General features: G+C 45.6%; 1 protein-coding gene across 1 annotated transcript in view; it reads right to left on the bottom strand.

Moving 5' to 3' along the window:
- Positions 1 to 11,300: 11,300 nt before the first annotated feature.
- LOC138299089 (zinc finger protein 282-like) overlaps positions 11,301 to 21,202 on the bottom strand; it is a 239,464-nt gene continuing 229,562 nt past the window's right edge. Inside the window, exon 9 of the mRNA XM_069237085.1 lies at positions 11,301 to 12,874. Within this exon, the coding sequence (XP_069093186.1) occupies positions 12,201 to 12,874 (674 nt within the window). The 3' untranslated portion in view covers positions 11,301 to 12,200. The remainder of the gene's footprint in view (positions 12,875 to 21,202) is intronic.

Raw genomic sequence — 21,202 nt, 5'->3', positions numbered from 1 at the left:
ATCGAACACTCTGTTCGGCAAAACCCAAGTACAGCCTCGTAAGCAACGAGATTCTATAGAGTCAACAGCAGCAGAGTCCATCAGCCTACTCGGCTGTGCAGTCCAGACAAGAAATCCAGGAGAGAGGCCTTTCAGCGAGTATCATGAGGCCAAAACTAACAACAGGAAGAAAACGAAAAGAGTAGGGCAGACAGAGTACGCACACAGCAGCATCCAACCACTAACAGCTAAGCACTCGGCACACTGCGAGCAGGGGAGACGAGAGAGAAACATCCAAAATGCAAGCCAACGTACATCACCCGTCCTCCCCATTCGACCTCGCCAGGTATGCACGCAAAGGAGCCCAAATGTCCTTTGGCCGAGAGCCCTCAGGTGAAAGCTCCCAGAAGATCATCAGCTGGTCTTGGCAAAAGGCAGTGTCCCTTAACCATTCAGATCCACGGGGAACGCATCCTCTGCCCCAGCACATAGCAACTCTGCGCTTAGCCAGCAAAAGAAGCAGACCTACCAGCCTTCTGTGAGCCCTGCCAATCTCATTCACACACCCAAGCAGCGCAACTTTGGGAGAAACAGGTATCTCTGATCCCGTCATCTCAGCTATTATGCGCAGGACTTCCACCCAGAAAGTATGAACCTCAGCGCATTCCCACGCAAGGTGCAAGAAACCAGTGTCCGGGGCATGACATCGCTCGCAGCAGGCATCCGCTCACAGACCCATAGAGCAGAGCCCACTAGGCGTATAATATAAGCGGTGCAAGAACTTGAAGTGTAGTTGCTGCAGCCTATAGTTCGGGGACAGCACTCTCATATGCACACAGCAACTCCGCCACGTCTCTTCTGTGATAGGCTCTCCCAAATTCACCTCCCAATGAGCCCTGGAGGACTCTCCAAGTGCACCCCGCTGCTCCAGCATACAGTTATACAATTTGGTAACCAGCTTGCGTGGCGACTGCGCACAACACATCACTTCCAATACACGGCACTCCGGAAGACCAGGGAACCGAGCTCGAAGCATAGCACAAACCCGCAATGCATACATCCGCTGCAGCGCGGTGACTCGCTCCCCGCTGAGCACCTCACCAGGAGACAGTAAATGGCCATCCGCAAACCAGTCGCCCAGCTCACTTAAGTTAGCATCTCAAAGGAATTCCCGTATGCCCCCATCACGGAACATCTGGGCGTGAGCAACGGCCAAAACAGGCAACGAGGGAGCAAAAGGAGTGCCCACTCTCAAACTCCGCATCAACGCCTTCCACGCCCTAGCGGTACACGCCACTGTATCCACACCCTGAGAGCGAGGTCGAGATGGATGCCCAAGCACGCGCACCAAGCCTTCCGGCCAGACCTCATCACTTTCAGGCGCCAAATGTGGCAAGTACCGAATCGGGCGCAGCCAGTAATATGCAAAGTGCGCTTGCGCGCAGTTATAATAAAGCTCCAAATCAGGGGCAGCAAGCCCACCAAGCTCAAAAGGCAGCGTCAGCCTCTCCCAGGAAATACAGGGCCGGCCGCCCGCCCAGACTAAACGGAGTATAGCAGAGCGGAGATGCCGCAAAAAGCTCCTCGCCAGCGGGAGGTTTACAAACAGGTACAGAAATTTTGAGAGAACCATCATCTTCACAAGAGCAATGCGCCCAATCAACGAGAGTGGCAAGGAGCGCCAAGCCTCGACTTTCTCCTCCAGCCATGAAATTGCCGCACCATAATTGGCCAGCCAAAGAGTTTCAACGTTGCAGCTCAACTGAATTCCCAGATAATGAACCGAGCCCTCCGCCCATGCTATAGGGTACCGGGAGGGGAACTTCGCCACACTAATGGCAACACCACAGACTTGGACCAATTAATCACGATACCAGAGAAGGTGCCAAAATGCACAATCTCATCCAACAGTGTATCTAAGTGCTGGTTAGGGTCCCGAACATAAAGCACAATGTTGTCCGTATACATAGATACCAAAATGGGTCGTTGCTGATACTGCAGACCCTTGTCGTTGTGTCTCTGCCACAACCCCGTTGCGAGAGGCTCCATGGCCGCCGCAAAAAGCAGTGGGGACAATGGGCACCCCTGTCGCATTCCCACGGGCAACCAGAAACGAAGGCGACACACTCCCATTTAAATGCAGCCTAGCAGTGGGCTGAGTATATAATAATCTAATCAGCTTTACAAATCGCGCACTCAGACCCACTCGGCCCAAAAGCGCAAACATATACTCCCATGCTAAGGAGTCGAAAGCCTTGGTGGCATCTAAAATCACCGCTGTGGCATTAGCGTCGGCCTCCATCTAACCCGCAACCGAAAAAAATGTGCGTAAGTTGTGGCACGTGGATCTCCCAGGCACAAAACCCGACTGGTCTGGTAGCACCAGCCGAGTGCGCAACGGCTGCAAACGCGCCGCGAGCATCTTATCCAGAATTTTATTGTCAACGTTAATCATAGAGAGCAGGCGGACCGAATCGCTGCTGGCCGGACCCTTCCCGGGTTTGAGGATCGTGACTATCAAGGCCTCCCGGAGCAAAGCCGGGAGAGCCCTAGTCTCCAAAGTTTCCGCATACACCTGCAAAAGGTGCGGGCGAGAATATCCGCATATTCCTTATAAAACGAGGGGGTCAAGCCGTCCGTGCCAGGAGACTTATCACCCGGCAGGCCGCGAATCGCCGCAATCACCTCCTCTACAGAGAAGGGAACATCCAAATACGAGCGGTGAGCATCATCAAACCACACCAGTGCGATGTCAGAAAAATAAGCCTGCGCCGCTGCCCCGTCCAGTCCGACCGGATCAGCGTATAGCTGTTCGAAGTATTGAGTAAAGACCTGCATGGCACCACCCATCCCAGTCACCCGCACATCCCCATCACCCTCAATCTCAGTGACGTAGTTGCTAGCCCATGGCCCGCGCAGCATATTCGCGAGCGTACGCCCAGCCCGCTCCCCCTCACCACAGCGGCACGCCCGAGCGTTCTTGCCCAAGAAACAAACCTCTCTGAGAGAGGCCTCCTCATAAAAAAACACTACACCACGCAGCTCCGCGAGAACCTCACCCGACCAGCTCCAAAATCCTCCCCTCCAGATCAGCCAGTTCCCGACATAGGGTCCTCAACATCCCATGCTGTTTCGAGAGAAATACCCCCCAAATGACCACCTTTAATGCCTCCCATAAAGTGCTCGCCGCCCCCACTGAGCCTTTGTTTTCAGCAAAAAACGAGACAATGGCCTCGCGGACCTCTGCCCGAAAGGCCACATCTCGCATCACCCCACAGGGCAGCCTCCACAAGAAAGCACGTCCCAGCTCACAGGGCACCTCCAACACCAACCGAACCGGCGAGTGGTCGGACAGTGTACGAGGCAAATGATCCACAGAGCTCGTCCAACCCTCCACATCTCTAGTACCCAACCAACGGTCAATACAGGACCAGCTGCTGTGGGTATAGTTAACACACGTACCCTCTCTGGCAGCACCATGCCTCCACCTCCACAAATCCACCAACGCGCCACCCCTGCATCACCACCACCATCGCCCTCGCCGCTGCACCATGCTGCACCCTGGCCGCACTCTCACGGTCCATCCTCGGATCCAGGACCACATTAAAGTCACCACCCCATAGAACTGCAACAGATCCCAACGACTCCACCATACGCCACAGCTCTCGAAAGAACTCTGGGTCATCTACGTTTGGGCCATAAACAGCGTCTGACCAACAGTGTGCCACTCATCATGACATACCTGCCACTCGGGTCAACGATCACCCTGCGCGTACGCCACTGTAACCCTTTGCGCAACAAAATCTCCACGCCGCAGGCATATTTCGAGTAAACTAAGCAGTGACATTCACCAACACAGCCAGCCTGCAGCCTGCCCAGCGTTGACGCCACCAGATGAATCTCCTGCAGCAATCAAATATCTATTTCGTGGCGTTTAACGTACGCCGCCACAAGTCACGCCTTCCGCCTATTGTTGAGCCCGCGTACGTTCAAAGTCATACAGCGCACCGTTGTCACACTATTCGGTCCCATCCTGCCCACAACAAACATACCATGCGCCACTGTGTAGCCCAACCCGCCTGCCAGAAACCTGCAAGAAGACTGAAAGAGTAGCATAGAAAACAGCTAACATACAACACAATTGAACCCGCCCCTTCCCCCTCCCACGCAGACCCCCCAATTGGGCCATAACAGAGACCCCCCCCTCCCAAGCCCAAAAAACACCCCGTGAAAACACAAATATAGCAATCAGGACTCATCCAATGGGCGACAGCTGGCCTACTGGCTCACCACCCAGAGAACTGGGGGAGAGGGGCACAAGGGCCGAACAATAGATTGAACATCAGAGCGATCCCAAGTACAAAAGCAGACCACCACAACCCGGCGGCCCCAGCGAGTCACACCAACTCCAGCGACTCAGTCCCTAGTATTTATCGCTCAGGGCTGCTCTCTCCGATCCAGAGCCGTCCGGGCCCGCGGCCTCCGGCCGCCTAGGCATTCGTCTAGCAAACCTGGCGGCCTGTTTAGGGTCAGTGAAGTACAGTACCTTTCCTTCATAGCATACCCTCAGTCGGGCAGGGTACAACAGAGCAAACCTTACACCCACCTGGTTCAACAGCCGCTTGGTCGGTAGAAAAGCACGACGAGCCGTCTGCACACCCGGGGTATAATCAGGAAAAAAGCTGAGTTCAGAGTTCTTATATATCACCGGCTTCCTCTCCCTCGCCAGGCGTAAAACAGTGTCTCTATCGCGATAGTTCAACAAGCGTGCCACAATGGGTCGCGGAGGAGTGCCCGGCGAGGGCCGAGGTCCCAAAGATCTATGGGCCCTCTCAACCACCAGCAAGCGGGAAAGCTCACCCACAAATAGGTCAGACAGCATACTCTCCACAAAGTCCTCCATGCGGCCCATGTCTGTAGCCTCCGGCAGGCCAATAATGCGAATATTGTTACGTCGTGACCGCGCTTCTAGATCCTCATTTTCATTCCGGATGACCTCCAGAATAGGTTCCATTTGTGCTAGCTGGTCTCTATCCCCCCGGTGGGCGTCCTCCATCTCGGACGTCCGCGTCTCCAGTGCCTCAAAACGGGAATCATGGTCGTCCACCCAGGCTTTAATTCGGTGCAACTGCTCGGTCGCATGGTCCAGCTTCGGGTCAATGCCTGCCAGGCTGCTCTTAAGCTCTAGGAACATGGACCTCACCGACGCATCTGGGCTCCCCTCCTCTGCCGCGGCACAGCTGGACTCCAAGGCCGGGGCTCCACCGCTTTTCTTCTCTCCATCAAAGGTAAGCTTAGCCTGGCGTTGCTCTGCCTTACCCATGGTCTCCACGCAATCTGCGACCAACACCCGCACCGCAGAAACGAGGCGCAGCGCAGCCAGATCCAGAAGCCACCACCAGCGGGGCCTCTGCACTACCTCTCGAACTTCACCGCACCAGCCAGCCTATCGTGGAGCGTGGCACCAGTCAGACGATGAGATACTCCACAAGACAGTCCTCACAGACCACAGCACAGAGTCCCGCACTCCAAGCACCAGGCTCACGCCCAGCCGATGCCAGGCCCGCCTCACCTCTTCTGGGGCTCTACACCTCCTTCCTCAGCCCGGTCTCTCTCCTCTGCGATCAGGCCTGGCGCCCTCAGTAGGCCCGCCACACAGCGGTAGGTCGCCCCAACCTAGCAGGCCAGCCGCCTGCGCCCCGCTCCTCGAGGCGCGAACCAGCACAGATCACCTCCTCCAGCTGGTCACTAACGCAGGGCCAAATACACCCGGCCCACCAGAGTGCGGGCCTAGCCCCCCAGGGAGGCAGCTCTCCGTGAGCATGCCAACCCACGGGGCACAATGTCGCCGCTATGGCCGCCCGGGGAGCGACGCAGGGGCTGCAGTCCGACCTGACCGCCGACAGCCCAGATGCCGGAAGAGAGAATCCCCCCAGGCAGATCCCCCGTGCCCCCAGCCCCAAAAAGCAGCCGGGAGCGCCTTGCAGCAGGGCGCACCAGTGCAGGAAACGCGCACGCCCTCTCAGGCCTTACCGCGTGGCCGGGCCTGCCCCCCGGACGGGAAAACACTGCGGCCGGCCCTCGGATGCGGCCTGTCGGAGGATCAGTACGGTGCCGACGGCCCGGGGGGCCCACGCACCAACTCCGCCGTGGCAGAAGGGTCACCCATCCGGATAATTAATTGGCGAAACGGCCCCGGCCCGGCAGAGCCTCACACGGTGTCGGCCATCTTGCCCACCGGCCAGGCCACGCCCCCTCTATTAAGTAGAAGATTTTGCTAGAGGCTCTCAAAGCGAACAGCTTTTGTAAGGGTGATTGGACTTTTCACATCAGATCAGATATCGCAAGGGTAACACAAGAAAGGCAGTGAGAGCTGGGAAAATATATGCAGGAGCTGAGAGCTATGGGAGCGAGCGTACAGCTTCGTTTCCCAACAGCGCGTAAAATAATGTGGGAAAACAAGATGCATAATATCAGAGACCCAAATGAAGTCCGCACCCTTTTGGAGCAAATGAAAGCATCACGCTAGATATATATTTTTCTTCCTCTTTTGTTTTCACAGCCGCCCGGAGCCGAGTGGGCTCATCTGGGCTAAATTTAGGATTATCCCAATGAGAATAGGGAGGGTTCCCCAGGGAGGTATGGGGTTTGGGGCACTAATGGGAGGTTGTCATGTCACAGGGAGTGGGAGCATGTGGGAAAAAATAATAAAAAAAGTCCTCATAGTGTTTAATCTTCAACATAACTTTTTTAGGGAGTCGAGGTACAGGTTTTCTGAATTTATAGAATCTATAGAATGGCCCCAGTCCAATTGAAGATTTTAACTTGGAATGTGAATGGTCTTAGGGTCAGGGGACGTAGACAACATTTTTGTAATATTTGAGGTTGCTGGAAGAAGAGGTAGTGATCCTTCAGGAGACTCACCTGACACAAGAGGAATGGAGCAGCAGATTAAAGCTGTTGCCATGGGTGGCCCATTGGGTTAGTACCAACTAGCCCTTTACAGTTAAAAGGTTTGCGATTCTCTTAAAAAAAAAAAAAATCACTAAAAGTAAAGCTGGGTATGGTTAGGGAAGACCCGAGAGGACGGTGGTTGGTGGTGAAAGTTAATGTATACGGATCTTGGTTAACATTTGCAGGGTATTATGGCCCCAATATAGATGACCCAGTCCCTTTTCAGGAGCTCTATAATCAGCTCTTAGATTCTAAATATCCGATTGTTATGGGGGGTGATTTTAATGTCATTTTAGATCCAATTTTGGATAAATCAACTACGAGAAATACAGCAAACACCCCCAAGATGAGAATTTGGGTAAAGCAGATGATGGAAGATTTGGATTTAGTGGATATTTGGAGATGGAATGGTAGCAATGGATCAAGATTCACTTTTCATAACAAAAAATATGGGCATTACTCAAGGATTTATTTTTTGTAGTGAGTAGGAGTTTATGTGAGAAACTGATTGAGGTGAAACATGCCCCTGAACATTTATCCGATCATTTGGCGGTGAGGCTCTATTTGTTGTTGGATAAACCTTTGGTTACTGTAAGATGGACGGTAAATCGTGCCTAGTTTTCGGAGGAATGGGCTTTGAGAAATTAAAACAGGATACTAAGGCTTTTGGGGATTTAAATTATGGGTCTACCACTATCCATAAAGTATTGGGTACCAATAAAGCACATTTAAGGGGCCAATTGGTCTGTATTGAATCCTACAGGCATAAAGTAGAAAAAATACAGGTAGAATGTTTGGAGATGGACATACAGAAGTTACAAAATAAGGCCCAGGGCCTAGCTGATCAGGTAACAGTAGCTTTGGAGGATCAAATAAGGAGAGCTAAAGATGGTTTAGATCTTTTTCTAGAGACAAAGATGAGAAGAAAATGGGACAACAGTAGGTTTGCCCAATATGATTATGGGGAAGGGTGTGGCAAGCTTTTGGCTTGGAAGGCAAAAGTAAAGCAAACTAGAAATAGAATTAAATCAATTTTGGATAAAGATACTGGCTATATGGGTCATAGAGATGATGAAATAGAGCTCGCTTTCTCATCTTTTTTTCAAAACTTATATACTGAGGACGCTGAGGCTACAAAGGAACAAATTCAAGTTTTTTTAGATAGATGTCCAATTTCTTGGTTGGATGAAGATAAACGAAATGACCTGGGTGCCCAGATAGATATTAGAGAATTAAACAAGGCTATCCAGTCTCTAAAAAGGGATAAAGCTTCAGGACCTGATAGCCTGCCTAGCAAATGTTATGCCCTACTTAAGGATGAACTGGCTCCTTTTTTACTTGAGTTACTTAATAATATTTTTATTGAAGGTGGAGATTTGCCTGATACTTGGAATGAGGCAACTATAACTTTGACCCTGAAACCAGACAAAAATCAATTAAATTGTGACTCTTATAGACCAATTTCACTATTAAATTTGGATTATAAGATTTTTACACATATATTATCTAAAAGATTGGAGACCGTGGTTGCCTCACTGGTTCACCTGGACCAGAAAGGTTTTATTAAAGGTCGACAACTTTTTGAATTAACGCAAGATTTATTGGGGGCTATTGATCTGGCTACTCAGAAACATCTACCATTGGCGGCGCTTACTTTTGACGCCACGAAGGCTTTTGACCGGGTAAATTGGTCTTTTTTGTACATGGTTCTTGATCGGTACAAACTTGGAATTTTTTTTACTAGGGCACAATGGTCTCTATATAGGAATCCTCTAGCCAATGTGTTGGTCAATGGCAAGCTTTCCCAGCAAGTTCGTATCAAACGAGGGACTCGTCAAGGTTGCCCACTTTCCACATTACTATTTGATCTTTATAATGAGCCTCTTGCCAGTATGATCAGACAAAATGCAACCATCTTGCCTTTTCAATATAAAGGGTGGGAAAAGAAAGTTGCTCTCTATGCTGATGATTTCATGATATTTACGAGGGATTTAGGTGTTTCTTTACCAAATATTTTATTAACCTTAAAGGTGTTCGGGAATGTATCTGGGTATTCGGTAAACAAACAAAAAAAACAAGATAATGTGTTGAAATATTATTCATAGTAGTCCATGGATAAAGAAGGAAATAAGGTATTTGTGGGTGCAGGTTAAGGCAAATTTGGATATCTCTTGGGCCAATTTCAACAAAGTAATGGTTGCAACTAGGACATTTTTAAGGGTATGGGTGGCAATTCCCTTTCCCTTATTGGGAGATCAAATATTTTGAAGATGGTTATTTTACGTAAATTTACGTTCCTGTTTAATGCGATCCCCTTACAATTAAAAAAGGACTGGTTTCAAAAGCTACAAGGAGAATTAACTTCTTTTGTTTGGTCATTCAAAAGGGCCCGTATTGCATGGAAAAAGTTATGTAAGAGGAAAGGAAATGGAGGACTAGCGAGCCCTGATCTATAAAAGTATTACTTAGCTTTCCAGGTTAAAAATGTGAGAAGTTTGCTAAATGAGAGGCTTTCCTTTACTCCATTGTTTAGGGTTATGACCAGTCACCTCCAAGAAGGTGGGGAGCATTTCTTACTTAAATTTGGTCACTCAAAGTTCTTTAAGAAGCTAAGGTTGAAGTGTCTAAGGGCAGCATGTAAAGTATGGTTCCAAGTTCAGAAATTTATTGGAATATCTTATTTTAGTAGATTGGCCCCAGTCTGGGGTTCACCAGATACCCTGGAATTTTTGCAGGATAAGTTAGCTATCTCTTTAAAGAAGAGTGGTTTGGAGAAATGGGGTCAGTACCTGGAGAATAATGTTTTGGTACCCTGGCCAGCACTTAGCGATAGGGCAGGAGGTGCTCTCTCGAGATTTAAGTATCATCAACTGGCAAGTTGGGCAAGTATGCTACCAAAAGAATGGTGTGGGCAAGAAGGGAATGTGTGGGAGGAGAGACTAATACGAAGACATAACATTCTCAAGGAGTTTGCTTTATGGTATTGGATGCTGATTGGAGCTAGGGAGGAACTTCCCACTTTACCTGAGAAGAAGTGGGGAAAGGACTTCTGTGCATTGGAGGTTACTTCTCTTTGGCAAGCATCTATGAAGATGTTGTGGGACGTGGTGAAATCTGTGTATTTAAAGAAATATCATCTGTTTACCTTGCACAGGGTGTACTGGACGCCAAACAAGTTAACTGCTCTTGGGGGGGCTAAGAAGATATGCCCTCGTTGTGGTGAGGAAAGAGCAGATGATATTCATATGTTTTGGCAGTGCCCAATGATGTCGGTTTTGGAAAGATGTGGGTAAAGAAATTAAGCAGGTGATAAGTGCAGGGGTTAAGATTTGCTTGCCACTGATAATATTTGGAGTAATATGCGAAGATGAATCGACTCAAAAGAAAATATCCTTTCAAAAAAGGGGTTATTATTCCTGGTAATTCCTTTAGCACGTTGTGAGATTTGTTTGAAATGGGTCTCCTCCTTGGCCCCTACAGTATAAGAATGGAAGAACTCAGTTACGAACTTGTGTCGCCTAGAACAGGGTTTTTCATCTAAGAACAGAGACAGATTTTGGGTGCACTGGGCAAAGAGGCAGGCAATCTCAGATGCTTGTTTGTAGGGCTGTCCGATGATTAAGAGTGGTATAACGCCCCTCTTGAGTCAAATCGATGACTTTAGAGGAAAGGAGGGGCTGGTTATGATCTCTCTTGGAGCAGCTTGGGAGTAGAGGAAAGGTCTCTACCTTAACCCCGTTTGATCAGAGGGGGAAGGTTTGAGATACGACCTTGACCTATTGTTAGCCGACTGGAAATCACTATGAGGACAAAAAAAAAAATGTTTTTTAGAGAACCATACTTCCACAAGCCTATAGCCAACCACTGTCTCCTCAACTGTGAAGGCGTAGCAACACCGTCAGTGGTATCTCTGCTGCATACGGTATAAGCATATGCTTAATTTGTAGATTGTGCATGCAGCAGTGCCCAGGGGACCTCAAGCAATACCACTTAATTTCCTGCCCCAACTCTACTCAGGGGAGTTTCATTGCCCTTTCATGTCAGTCCCCGTGTGCTTGTCCAACTCCTTGATGCCACTGTATCGGGGAAGCAAGATAACATAACTCATAGTCTGGAAGGTCCAAGCCCCCTCTGTCATAGGCAGGCAGAGTTTAGGCAGCATTACCCTGTGCCTCCCTGAAGTCCACACCAAATCCATCAGATGCATCTGTGATGCATTTGACTCATGTGGAGATTCAGAATCAAATAACATTTATTTAGAGTGGTTTAACTCCAAGGATTTTATGTGCTAAAATACACAATCTTATTTTCCTTATAATGCTAGGCTTTAATGTTTATTAAGGTATATCTATAACGGGATGCATTGTAATGGACATATCTATAAAAACACACATACTATACTGCGCCTTTTATAATATTCCTGCTAAATTTCCAGATAGGCTAATGGCATATTAGAGGGTAGTGGAGGAAAATATCAGCCAAGCAGTGGAAGGCTACAAGAGGCAGGTACATGGGTGCTGGATAGACAAGACCAGGATATGTGGGAAAGACAGGCTAATGCAGAATCATTTTCTTTGAGGCGTGGATCAGGCACAGTGATGAAAGTATTGGAGGGTTAGACAGCAGAAAAGAGGTTAGGGATTCTTGGCATGTCAATGGGGAATGGAAACAGGTGGAGCAGTGGAATGAAAAGAGAAGTAAGCACATTGAATAAACAAGGTAGAGTATGGAGGGAGCAGATCAAGCATAGAGATAGAATAGGGTCCCAAAGGACAGAATGCATCCGCTGTGGCAGCAGCAAATAGCCAGTGAACATGATCCAGAGGGTTATAACAAAGTATTTTAAAAAACAGGCAAAGACACAGTGGTAAAACAAACGCTTGTATTCAAAACACAGGTTGAATATATTTACACAACTAATTTGCCTGCTTCCTTTTTTAAGGCAAGAAATTCACCTGGAATTCAAGAATAGGAGTTAGCTTCATACTCCTGTTTCATTGCTAACCATGTTGGTAAGACAGCTGTCAGTTCTGTTTGTGTTTGGCTAATTGGTGGAATATGTTGATAGTGTAGCTATGAAGTTTGGGTGGTCTGAAGTCTTCATTGTGTCCTCCAGGGGTATGATGGTATTTGTTGAAAATGATGTTGCTAACTTCCCTGTTCTATGGTGTCCATCACCTCTTGTAACTCGTACTTCTGAGAGCCATTAAATAATGTATTATACTTATATTAGTTCATTTATTTTTCAATTTTCCTGGAGATAGATCCTACAAAGTATGTTTTCTTCGATGTTGATTAAGATCACCTTTCCATATGAAACTTCTATCACATTCAGTACATTTATAAGGTCTTTCTCCAGTGTGAATTCTAACATGACCATTCAGGTTATATTTCCTATTGAATCTTTTGTGACAGAAGGAACACATATATGGTTTATCACCTGTATGTGTAGTATAATGAGCAATTAAATTTGCCTTCCGAAAGAAGCTTCTCTCACAGTACGTACATGCATATGGCCTCACTCCTGTATGTGTTCTCATATGTCTTACAAGCTCTCCCTTCAGACCAAATCTTTCATTACATTCTGTACATTTGTATAATGTTTGACTTTGCTTCAGCTTTGAAGGTTGATGAAGTACTTTTACGTTTGTTGGATTGCTTCCACATTCTTTATCTTTCAGTGGTAGTCCTAGCTTTGACCTCGGCTGATGCACATTAAAATGCATTAAATTGCTGAAATCTCTTTCACAGAACATGGTTCTCTCTCCTCTTGGCTCCCAGTAGCTTTCTGACACCAGCTGACTGGTAAAGTCTGTTCTGTTGTGAAAGTCCTGGAGCACATTGCCATTGTCTGTCCCCAATAAAGCATCACATGGTTGGCTGCTTTTACTAAACTGTATATGCTCTTCGACTTTCTTTTGCCTGTTTGTCCTTGCAACACCTGTTGGATTGGAAGAAATTTCTCACATTAGCTTGCTATTTAAGAGATTTTCAAAGTATTAAGCAAATTAGACACATGAAAAAATGGCATCCATACAATTTATACAGATAAAGAATATATGGTGTCAAATAACATGGTAAATAGTTTCCAATTCCACGAAAGGAACCTGTGAAATGTGGGATCTGATCCAGTTTGTGCACCAATTAAGATGTTAAAATACTCTGTGACAGAAAATAGGGATTTGGTAATTGTTTTTTCTGTGTCAAGGGGTGTATGATCATCACTCATTTCAGGTCTAACGGGTAAGTATTCTGGAGATATTACATTACATTTAAGAACTCTGGCTCCACCTAAATGAAATTAAATCTGAGGCTGGGATAGCTGCAAGCTAAAAGGCCCATAATCATTACTGTGTTGGCCTGCTGCACTAGGTGAGATCTTATATTCTGCATAATCAATCAGGATTCTGAGACTGTGTTTGACTTCCAAAAACAGACTCTGATGTGAAGTGGTACCTACCGTTTCTTAATTAATATGTATTAGGAAGCATTTATAATTTGATCACACTATCCAGTAGGAAAAGTTACCGGTACTTTCTTGTAATCCACGTTCTTCAACCTCTGAATGCATAACAGGCAGTGTAGCTCCCCCACGTGCAGGATCACAAACTCTTTTTTAAATAACTTGTTTCCAAATGCAAAAACATGTAAGCAAAAATACTTTTGTTAGGCCTTGTTTTCCTTTTTATGTGCATAATAAATCGAATTAAATTATTGTACTACCTACCCCTTCCATTTAAGAGACTTGGAGACTGTACTATCTATGCTTGTCTAGGAGCAAGACAATTAGTTCATTTTTGGAATACCGAGGAGAGGAGGACCACTAAAGATTCATGTTCAAGAGTGTAGTCAAGGAGCACAAGGAGGTTGGTGGGTGGGATGCAGGAAGGTGGTATTTCTCAGAGAGAATATCAATTGGCAAAAGATTGGTTCACCAACCAGCTGTAAGAGAATGTAATTAAATTATCTGAGATCGCTCTTCAAAATCATTAAGGACTTTGTGCAGTTGGAACCTGCATCATTCTCCTTGGTTTCCTAACAAAAGTATTATTGGTTGGGTGAATTAACATTGTGAACATGCTTAATTTTCCTCAATATCCTTTTGTTTCCAGTCGCTCCTTTGCTTCTGAAATCCACTGCTGATCCAGAACACAAGCATGGGTTCCTGTTTTGGGGGAATTCCTATAACTTTCGTCGAGTGGTGGTGCCTACTGTCTAGAAGTGGTAAGTGGACCCTGGCGGTATTATATGAAGTGGACATATCCCTACAAGCCATATTACGCAGGTGTGTAAACAACTGTAAACACTCTCTAAAACTGACGAGAATAAAATGTGAGTTAAGTGAGCAGACAAGATCAGCATTATATTTTATGATGCAGAGTGGGTTTAATGTATTGCGAAAACCACCCACTCTCTAATAGAGGCAAACTTATAATACTTTTCAGTTTGCCAAACATATTGCACATCTGTATTTTCATATATTTTGAAAACATTACTCTGAAAGGTGCACCCATTGTTCTGCAGCTATGTGCACATATTCTGTTCAAATTCGAGCTGGAGTACTACTGATGTACCATTTTTGCTGAAATTAGCCAAATTTGTGAAACTGAGATTACCCCTGACCTGTGTACTATCCTACAGGAGTGCCTGCAAGATCACTCCTCTTATTTACTGTTTTAATTAATCTTAATTATTTTGGGTTCTTGATCACCATGCCTTTACTGGCCAAAACAAAAATTCACAGTCTTACGAGGTTCCTTCTGCTGGAGCTTGATTTGTGCAAATAAATTATGGATTGTGAGTCAGCATATAACAAATCCATCTTTAATATTTTCTTTTTTTAAAACACCTCTAAATAAAAAGCAAAACCAGGATTTGAACTTGGTAATTTTTCCTTCCTCACGGGATTCTCTCTAATATCCATAAATGGGAGAACAGAGTTGCAAGCTAACCCAAACCTATATGCCTGATGACAGACACAATAAGAACCTTTATGCAGACCTCTTGCTTAGAGAAGCCAGATCCATTTATCTGCCCAGTAGACCAAATACAAAAGAATTAGGAAAAAGGGTGGACTGATTTCCAAATGACTGCTTTACAACCACATTGCATAGGGACATTTCTCATCAGAGCAGCTGTAGCTGCTTTCCCCCTGTAGAGTGGATCCTTGGACTAGTAAAGATCTAGTTGTGTTTAGCAGGAAGGTATAATGCAAGAGACTATCCAAATTTTCCTTAAAGAATATAATTTGTATTTTCTAAACATTATTGTCTGGAGTGCATAAGTACCTCTACACCAGAGAAATTGTGAAAATGTTGCAGAGAAGATAGGTTAACAAATACAAAAATCTGTGAAATCTTATTAGAATGAAAGACCATGTAAGGCTGAGCAGAAGAATTACCTGTAGTTCCCTTATCCTCCTAACTTATGTTATGACAACCAGAAAAGCATCCTTCCAGGAAAGATGCTGTAGATCAGTGGTTTCCAGCCTTTTCACTTCTGTGGACCCCCACTTTATCATTACTGGAGCCCGGGGACCCCCACTGAATCATTACTGGAATCCAGGGACCCCCCCACTGAGTCATTACTGAAAGCTGGGGACTTAATATGTCAATAATATTTAATTTTCTAAGCAGTCACGGACCACCGGAGGACGCACCCCCAGGGTCCCCGGACCACAGGTAGGGAACCACTGCTGTAGATCAACTTAATGCATTGGTCCAAATAGTGGACCCATCAATTTAGCAAGAACAAGGTTTAATTCTCAAGAGGGTGAGATTTTCTGACTAGCGGCAAAACTTACGGTAGGCCCTCCAGGAAATTTTACATCAGTGAAATCGGGAAAAAAAAAATCCAGAGAAGGTGACATTACATAAGCGGGAATAGCAGAATGGTCTGTACTGGAAGAACACTAAATATTTATTTTAAAATGTAATACAATTTCTTCCTTGCACGTTCCCCTGTTCATCTGCCTGCTTGGACCCCAAATATAGACTACCCTCCACTTTAAGGCACACGCAGATCTCGTTCAGGATGATTGGTCTCTTTCAAAATAGGTAGGCACTTATGTGGGGAATTCAATAATCCACACTCTAAGTTCTCAAGAGGCAGGTGGACAAGTTCAGTGACAGTTCGCTCCATGGAAGACCCTAACAGGAAGAATCATGAAACTCACTCTCCTTGTTTGATTAAACAAAAGGCAGTGGGTGTGTAGTCAGCTGCAAAAAGGATAGGACTGGATGTGACTGCCGGAAGAAAGGACCTTGAGGCAAGATGTACTGCCTTCAGTTCTGTTATGCTGATGTAACAGCTTCTTTCCTGGAGAGAGCACAATCTCTAAGCTGTGAAGCCGTCCATATAGGCTCCCAAGAAGCATCCATTACCGAAGTTTAATGGTCTGGGGCAAAGGAATGAGGCACACTTGAGAAAATTATTTCTTTGAGAACACTACTGACATGACTGTAAAGGCATGTTTGGTAGATATGTGAATCTTGTCCCAGTCCCTATCTCCTGACATCATTGAACCTCTAAGCACTTTCACTTGTAATCTGAAATCCCAAATTAGGAACATGAGGCAATATCTCTGAGAAGAGTACAGGCATGTGCCTCATGTTTTTCTACCTGTTTATAAAATCAATAAAACATGTTTTAGAAAAGGAAGGTATCAGTTCCGCAGCCCTAGCAATACCGTGGAGGTTATCAGGCAAGGAGTTAGATCTAATGCTTCCAACATTTGCAAGGTGGTAAATGTTACTAGATTGAGTTTCTGTAACTAGTTTGTATTCTGTAGCAGGACATCCTTGATGTTAAAGATTTGTGATGCAGACCTGAGTCTAAGTCTAACTTGGTGTTGGTTTTGCTGAGTGTTGATCATGAAATAGGGATAGTGGAGTTTGAGACGGATTGGGATTTCATAATAGGCAACCAACAAATTGATGAAGGGAAGTATTTATTTCGATCCAAATCCAGCATGGCAATCATGGAAAATCCTTGTTTCCAGATATTTGTTTGAATCTCTTAAATCAAAAGTGGGTCCTTGGCCTCCTGTTTTCTTCAGGATGCTATTTGGCCTGTTTTCACCCTCTGCAGTTTTTGTGAAGGGTGATGCTTTGTTTTTTTTTATGACACCCAGAGAATGCAATTCTTTCAGGAACAATTTTTTGGTGTTTGGGAATGACATGCAGGAGCAAGATGCAAGACTAAGGTAACTTATAGGAACCTAGAGAGGAACGGAAAGACATATACAAATCCACAATTATTCACCATCTCTTTGTCATGGAGAACAGTTATAGGATTGAAGGGATCCTAGTTGTTATTCTGATGAATAATGGCAAATATTTAACATACACATTCACGAAGACATATTGGCTGTTATGACAACCCTGGTGGTTATAAGACCGCTAGGGCCGCAGTGGAGGTCAGACTGCTGCCAATGAGGCTGTCCGGCCTCCACATTTTGACTGTGACGAAAGCACCATAGTCCGACCGCCGGCACTGCCAGGTTGCCATCGGTCGACAGCCTGGTGGTGCTGGCGGTCCTAATCCAACAAAGCCTGGCGGAGACAGGGTGTTGGGGGCCCCATGGGCAGTGCAAGGGCCCCCATGGACAACAGTCGCACCCGATGCACTACAACATTGCCGTCGGCTCGATTACGAGCCGGCATCAATGTTGTGGTGAGTTTCCTGCTGGGCAAGCAGGTGGAAACACAGTTTCCGCCCGCTGGCTCAGCAGAAAACTCTTAATAGGGGCAGTGGGCAGAAGACCGCACTGGTGGTCTTCCGTTCTAAAGAGTCTGGCAAGTGGTGGAGGCTGGCTGCCAAACTCCTAATGAGGCCCATTGTGTCTGACGGAATCACAAACATAAAATATTAATCTTGCCAATCAGAAACTTGTAGCGAGGTTCACTGATTCAATTGTATTTTGAATGAATGTAAATAAAATGTGATCTTCAGTGGGACACCTAGAAAGAAGACATGCAGGGCACAGTTGACACATTGGTCCCTGAGCAACAACAGGAAAAGTTTCATTATTGGGTACTTGAGGGGAAGAAACTAAACAGCAACAATCTACTGTAGAAGCTGTGGTTGGAATCTGCCTGTATCAGTTTTCACCTATGAACTACTTTGCAAGTGGCATAAATCGTCTCCCTACACCCTTATGATTCATAAAGGAGCAGCATGCCTACCTGTCCAAACCTGGAAACAAATATATTCCTACCTTTAGAAACATGTTTCTGTGGTGAAAATGGGTGTACAATCTGGGTATAAAATAATCTGCAAGTCTTAGAGGCTGTCAACATATTTTGCACTGCCTAATTAACACTATCTTGACTACCAAATGTCCTGGTCCCATCCTCATATTTTTTTTCTTTCCCCAGTCAAACTCCGCAATTTATAATTACTTTTAAAAAATCTGAAAATTATGACTCTATAAATCATGGTTTTATGTAATTTATGCACTGTCAGAGGAAGAAAATGTTTAATATTCAGTATGAATTGTGTATGCAGGTTTACATGAGTGCAACTCAGTTTAGAGTAGTGAGTGTATTTGTTTGTGTGTGGGCTAATAAGTGTGATCTTGTACTGCTTTAGCCATCAACTACATGTTGTAGAATCATAGAAGCCCTTGTTGGTTTACAGTTAAGAGGGAGTAGAAATTGATTCCAAACTATCTCTCTTGCTCATTCCGCATAAAGTTACTTAAAAAGATAATTTTTCCTTTAAATAAGGATGATAAAAAGTGAAACGTCTAGACTTGATAATTCAAACTCCTTTTATCTTGGCCCACCAGAATACTTACCAGTATGAATACATGCTCTTCAGAAGAAGGCTTCCTGCCTGATTATGGGAGTCTCAAAATGTATTCATGCTTGTCCTATGGATCTTAATAAATGAACATATTCTGTCTAAGCCACTTTATATTGTAGTTAAGACCATACACCATTGTTCATTCAAAAACATGATAATGTATTTTGATGTGCTAGAGTCCTGTGTTTCTCCATGGCTAACATTTTGATAATGCCCAAACTGGTCAATACCAGGCTATGAAGTTGTAGTTTCTCTGCCCTGTCTGCTAGAGCATGGAATTCTCTGAGCACACATCTATGATCATATTCATATTTTCTTTATTTGGCGCATCTTTGCCATCAAAGATCACAAATATACATTCATATAAAATTAAAATAAGATTATAAAAGCAATAAAATAGTAATGATTATTAAATACACATAAGAACAATCAAAATAAATTAACTGGCAAGCAATATGTGCCCACCTTTTAGAGCACCCTTAGCCTAATCTTCTACATCAGCATTAGGAACCGTGAGACTGGGAAGACCACAAGTTGCCTATTGTCAGACTTAATAATCCTAGGGCTTCCCTGATGTCTCTGACACCAAAATGTTCACAGAGTGGTGCAATCCCCTCATGACTTATACCACAGTAACCAGGACGGAAGAACAAAACATGTTCAATTGTTTCAGGCCGAGATACACAGAATGGGCAGTATGCATCTCTTGGGTTTGCCATTTGCCCCCAACTAGCTGCAAACGAGGCAAGGAGTAAGGTCCCATACCTACATTGCAGATAGAGCTTCACGGCAATACTTTGTCCAGGAACAGCTCTTTCTGAAAATTATCTTTTAATACTAGGAAGGTTGATGTCAAGGGACCCATGTTAGATTGGCACTGCAGTAAGGCTATTTGGTGCTGCCTGAAGGCCTTCTTTAACTGACCTTTAGATGTCATACTAGCCTCTTCCGGGGCAGTACACAAATGATCACGCCCAATGTCCACTAATGTTATTCTCACATGCTTGATCCATGGAAGGTAACTTGCAACAGAAGGGACAACATTTCGACCATCCCCTGCTGGTAGAGGCTCAGTTCTGGAGTTGCCCACAGGCTCCTACAAAACAAGAGGGTTTGTAGCCCAGCTATCTGCGTAATACTTTTTAAACCTGTATCTAATCACAGGGGAAGGAGTGGTGTACTGGTCAGGAGACCAGTCAATTCCCTCAAAAAGATTTTCAAAGATATCGGAGACCTTCGCTTCCTTATGTCCCCAAAGTTTTGCACCGTACAGTGTAGACCCAAGTGATTCACAGTTATAGACCTGCAGTGCCAACGAGATGGGGCGAAATAGGGAAGCTTTAAATATCTTCAATAGTCCCCTGGTAGTCTGATCTGGTCCAAGTTTATATCTGGCGATGTGGGGCTGCCAGTGATAGTATTCATTCAGAACCGTGCCTAGATATTCAAAAGTCTGAACTTGCTCCAAAGGGGTCTCTCTCAGCGTGGGATTTGGTCTAGAGGCGCAACAGGGGTTGAACACCATATACTTGTTTTTTACTAGATTAATATCTAGGCCCCTCACCTCACAAAAGCTGTCAAACCAATCCAAGATTTTTTGCAGGCCCATGGGAGACTTTCATAGGAGCAGCATATCATCGCCAAACATCAGGACAGGAAGCCTGAAATTTGCCTAGAAATGTGCGTCCGACTCAACATGGTCCACATACGCTACCAAATTGTTTATGAAAAGCAAAACAGGGTGGGGGCCAAGACACACCCCTGCCTAACTCCTCTGCTGATCAGGAACTGATCAGTCAATTCCCCCAAACTGGCCTCACTTTACTTGGGCATAGTTGTAGTCATGAAGCCTTACTATCAATTTTAGCAATCAATCAGTTTTTTGTAAAGTGTGGCTACTCACCTGTGAGGGTCTCAAGGCGCTGGGGGGCCTCATCCGAAGAGCCATGTCTTGAGGTTCTTCCTGAGGATGGTGAGCAATGGGCTTTGTCTGAGGTGCAGGAGGAGGCTGTTCCAGCTCTTTGCTGCGATGTAGGTGAAGGATTGCCTTCAGGAGGTGGTTTTACGAATGTGAGGGATGGTGGCCAGGGCCAGCTGGGCGGAGCGGAGGGATCTGGCGGGGGTGTGGAAGGAGACGCGGTGGTTCAGGTAGGCTGGTCCTGCGTTGTGTATGTCCTTGTATGTGTGTGTGAGTAGCTTGAAGGTGACTCATTTCTCGACGAGGGTCCTCAGGTGTTGGGAGATATGTTCTCTACGTGGGAGGTCCAGGATGAGCCTGGTGGTGGCGTTCTATATGAATTGTAGTTTTTTTATGTTTCTAACGAGGTGCTGGCGTAGAGGGAGTTGCCGTAGACGAGCTTGCTTGTGACTAAGGCGTGGTAGACTGTCCTGCAGCAGTCTGCTAGGATCCATCTGAAGATCTTCCGAAGTTTGCAGAGTGTGTGCTAGCAAGAGGAGGTGA

This window comes from Pleurodeles waltl, chromosome 1_2 (assembly GCF_031143425.1).
Source record: "Pleurodeles waltl isolate 20211129_DDA chromosome 1_2, aPleWal1.hap1.20221129, whole genome shotgun sequence".
NCBI classification, from domain to species: Eukaryota; Metazoa; Chordata; class Amphibia; order Caudata; family Salamandridae; genus Pleurodeles; species Pleurodeles waltl.
Note: the sequence above shows the minus strand (reverse complement) of the source record. Positions and strands in the feature narration are given on the sequence as shown.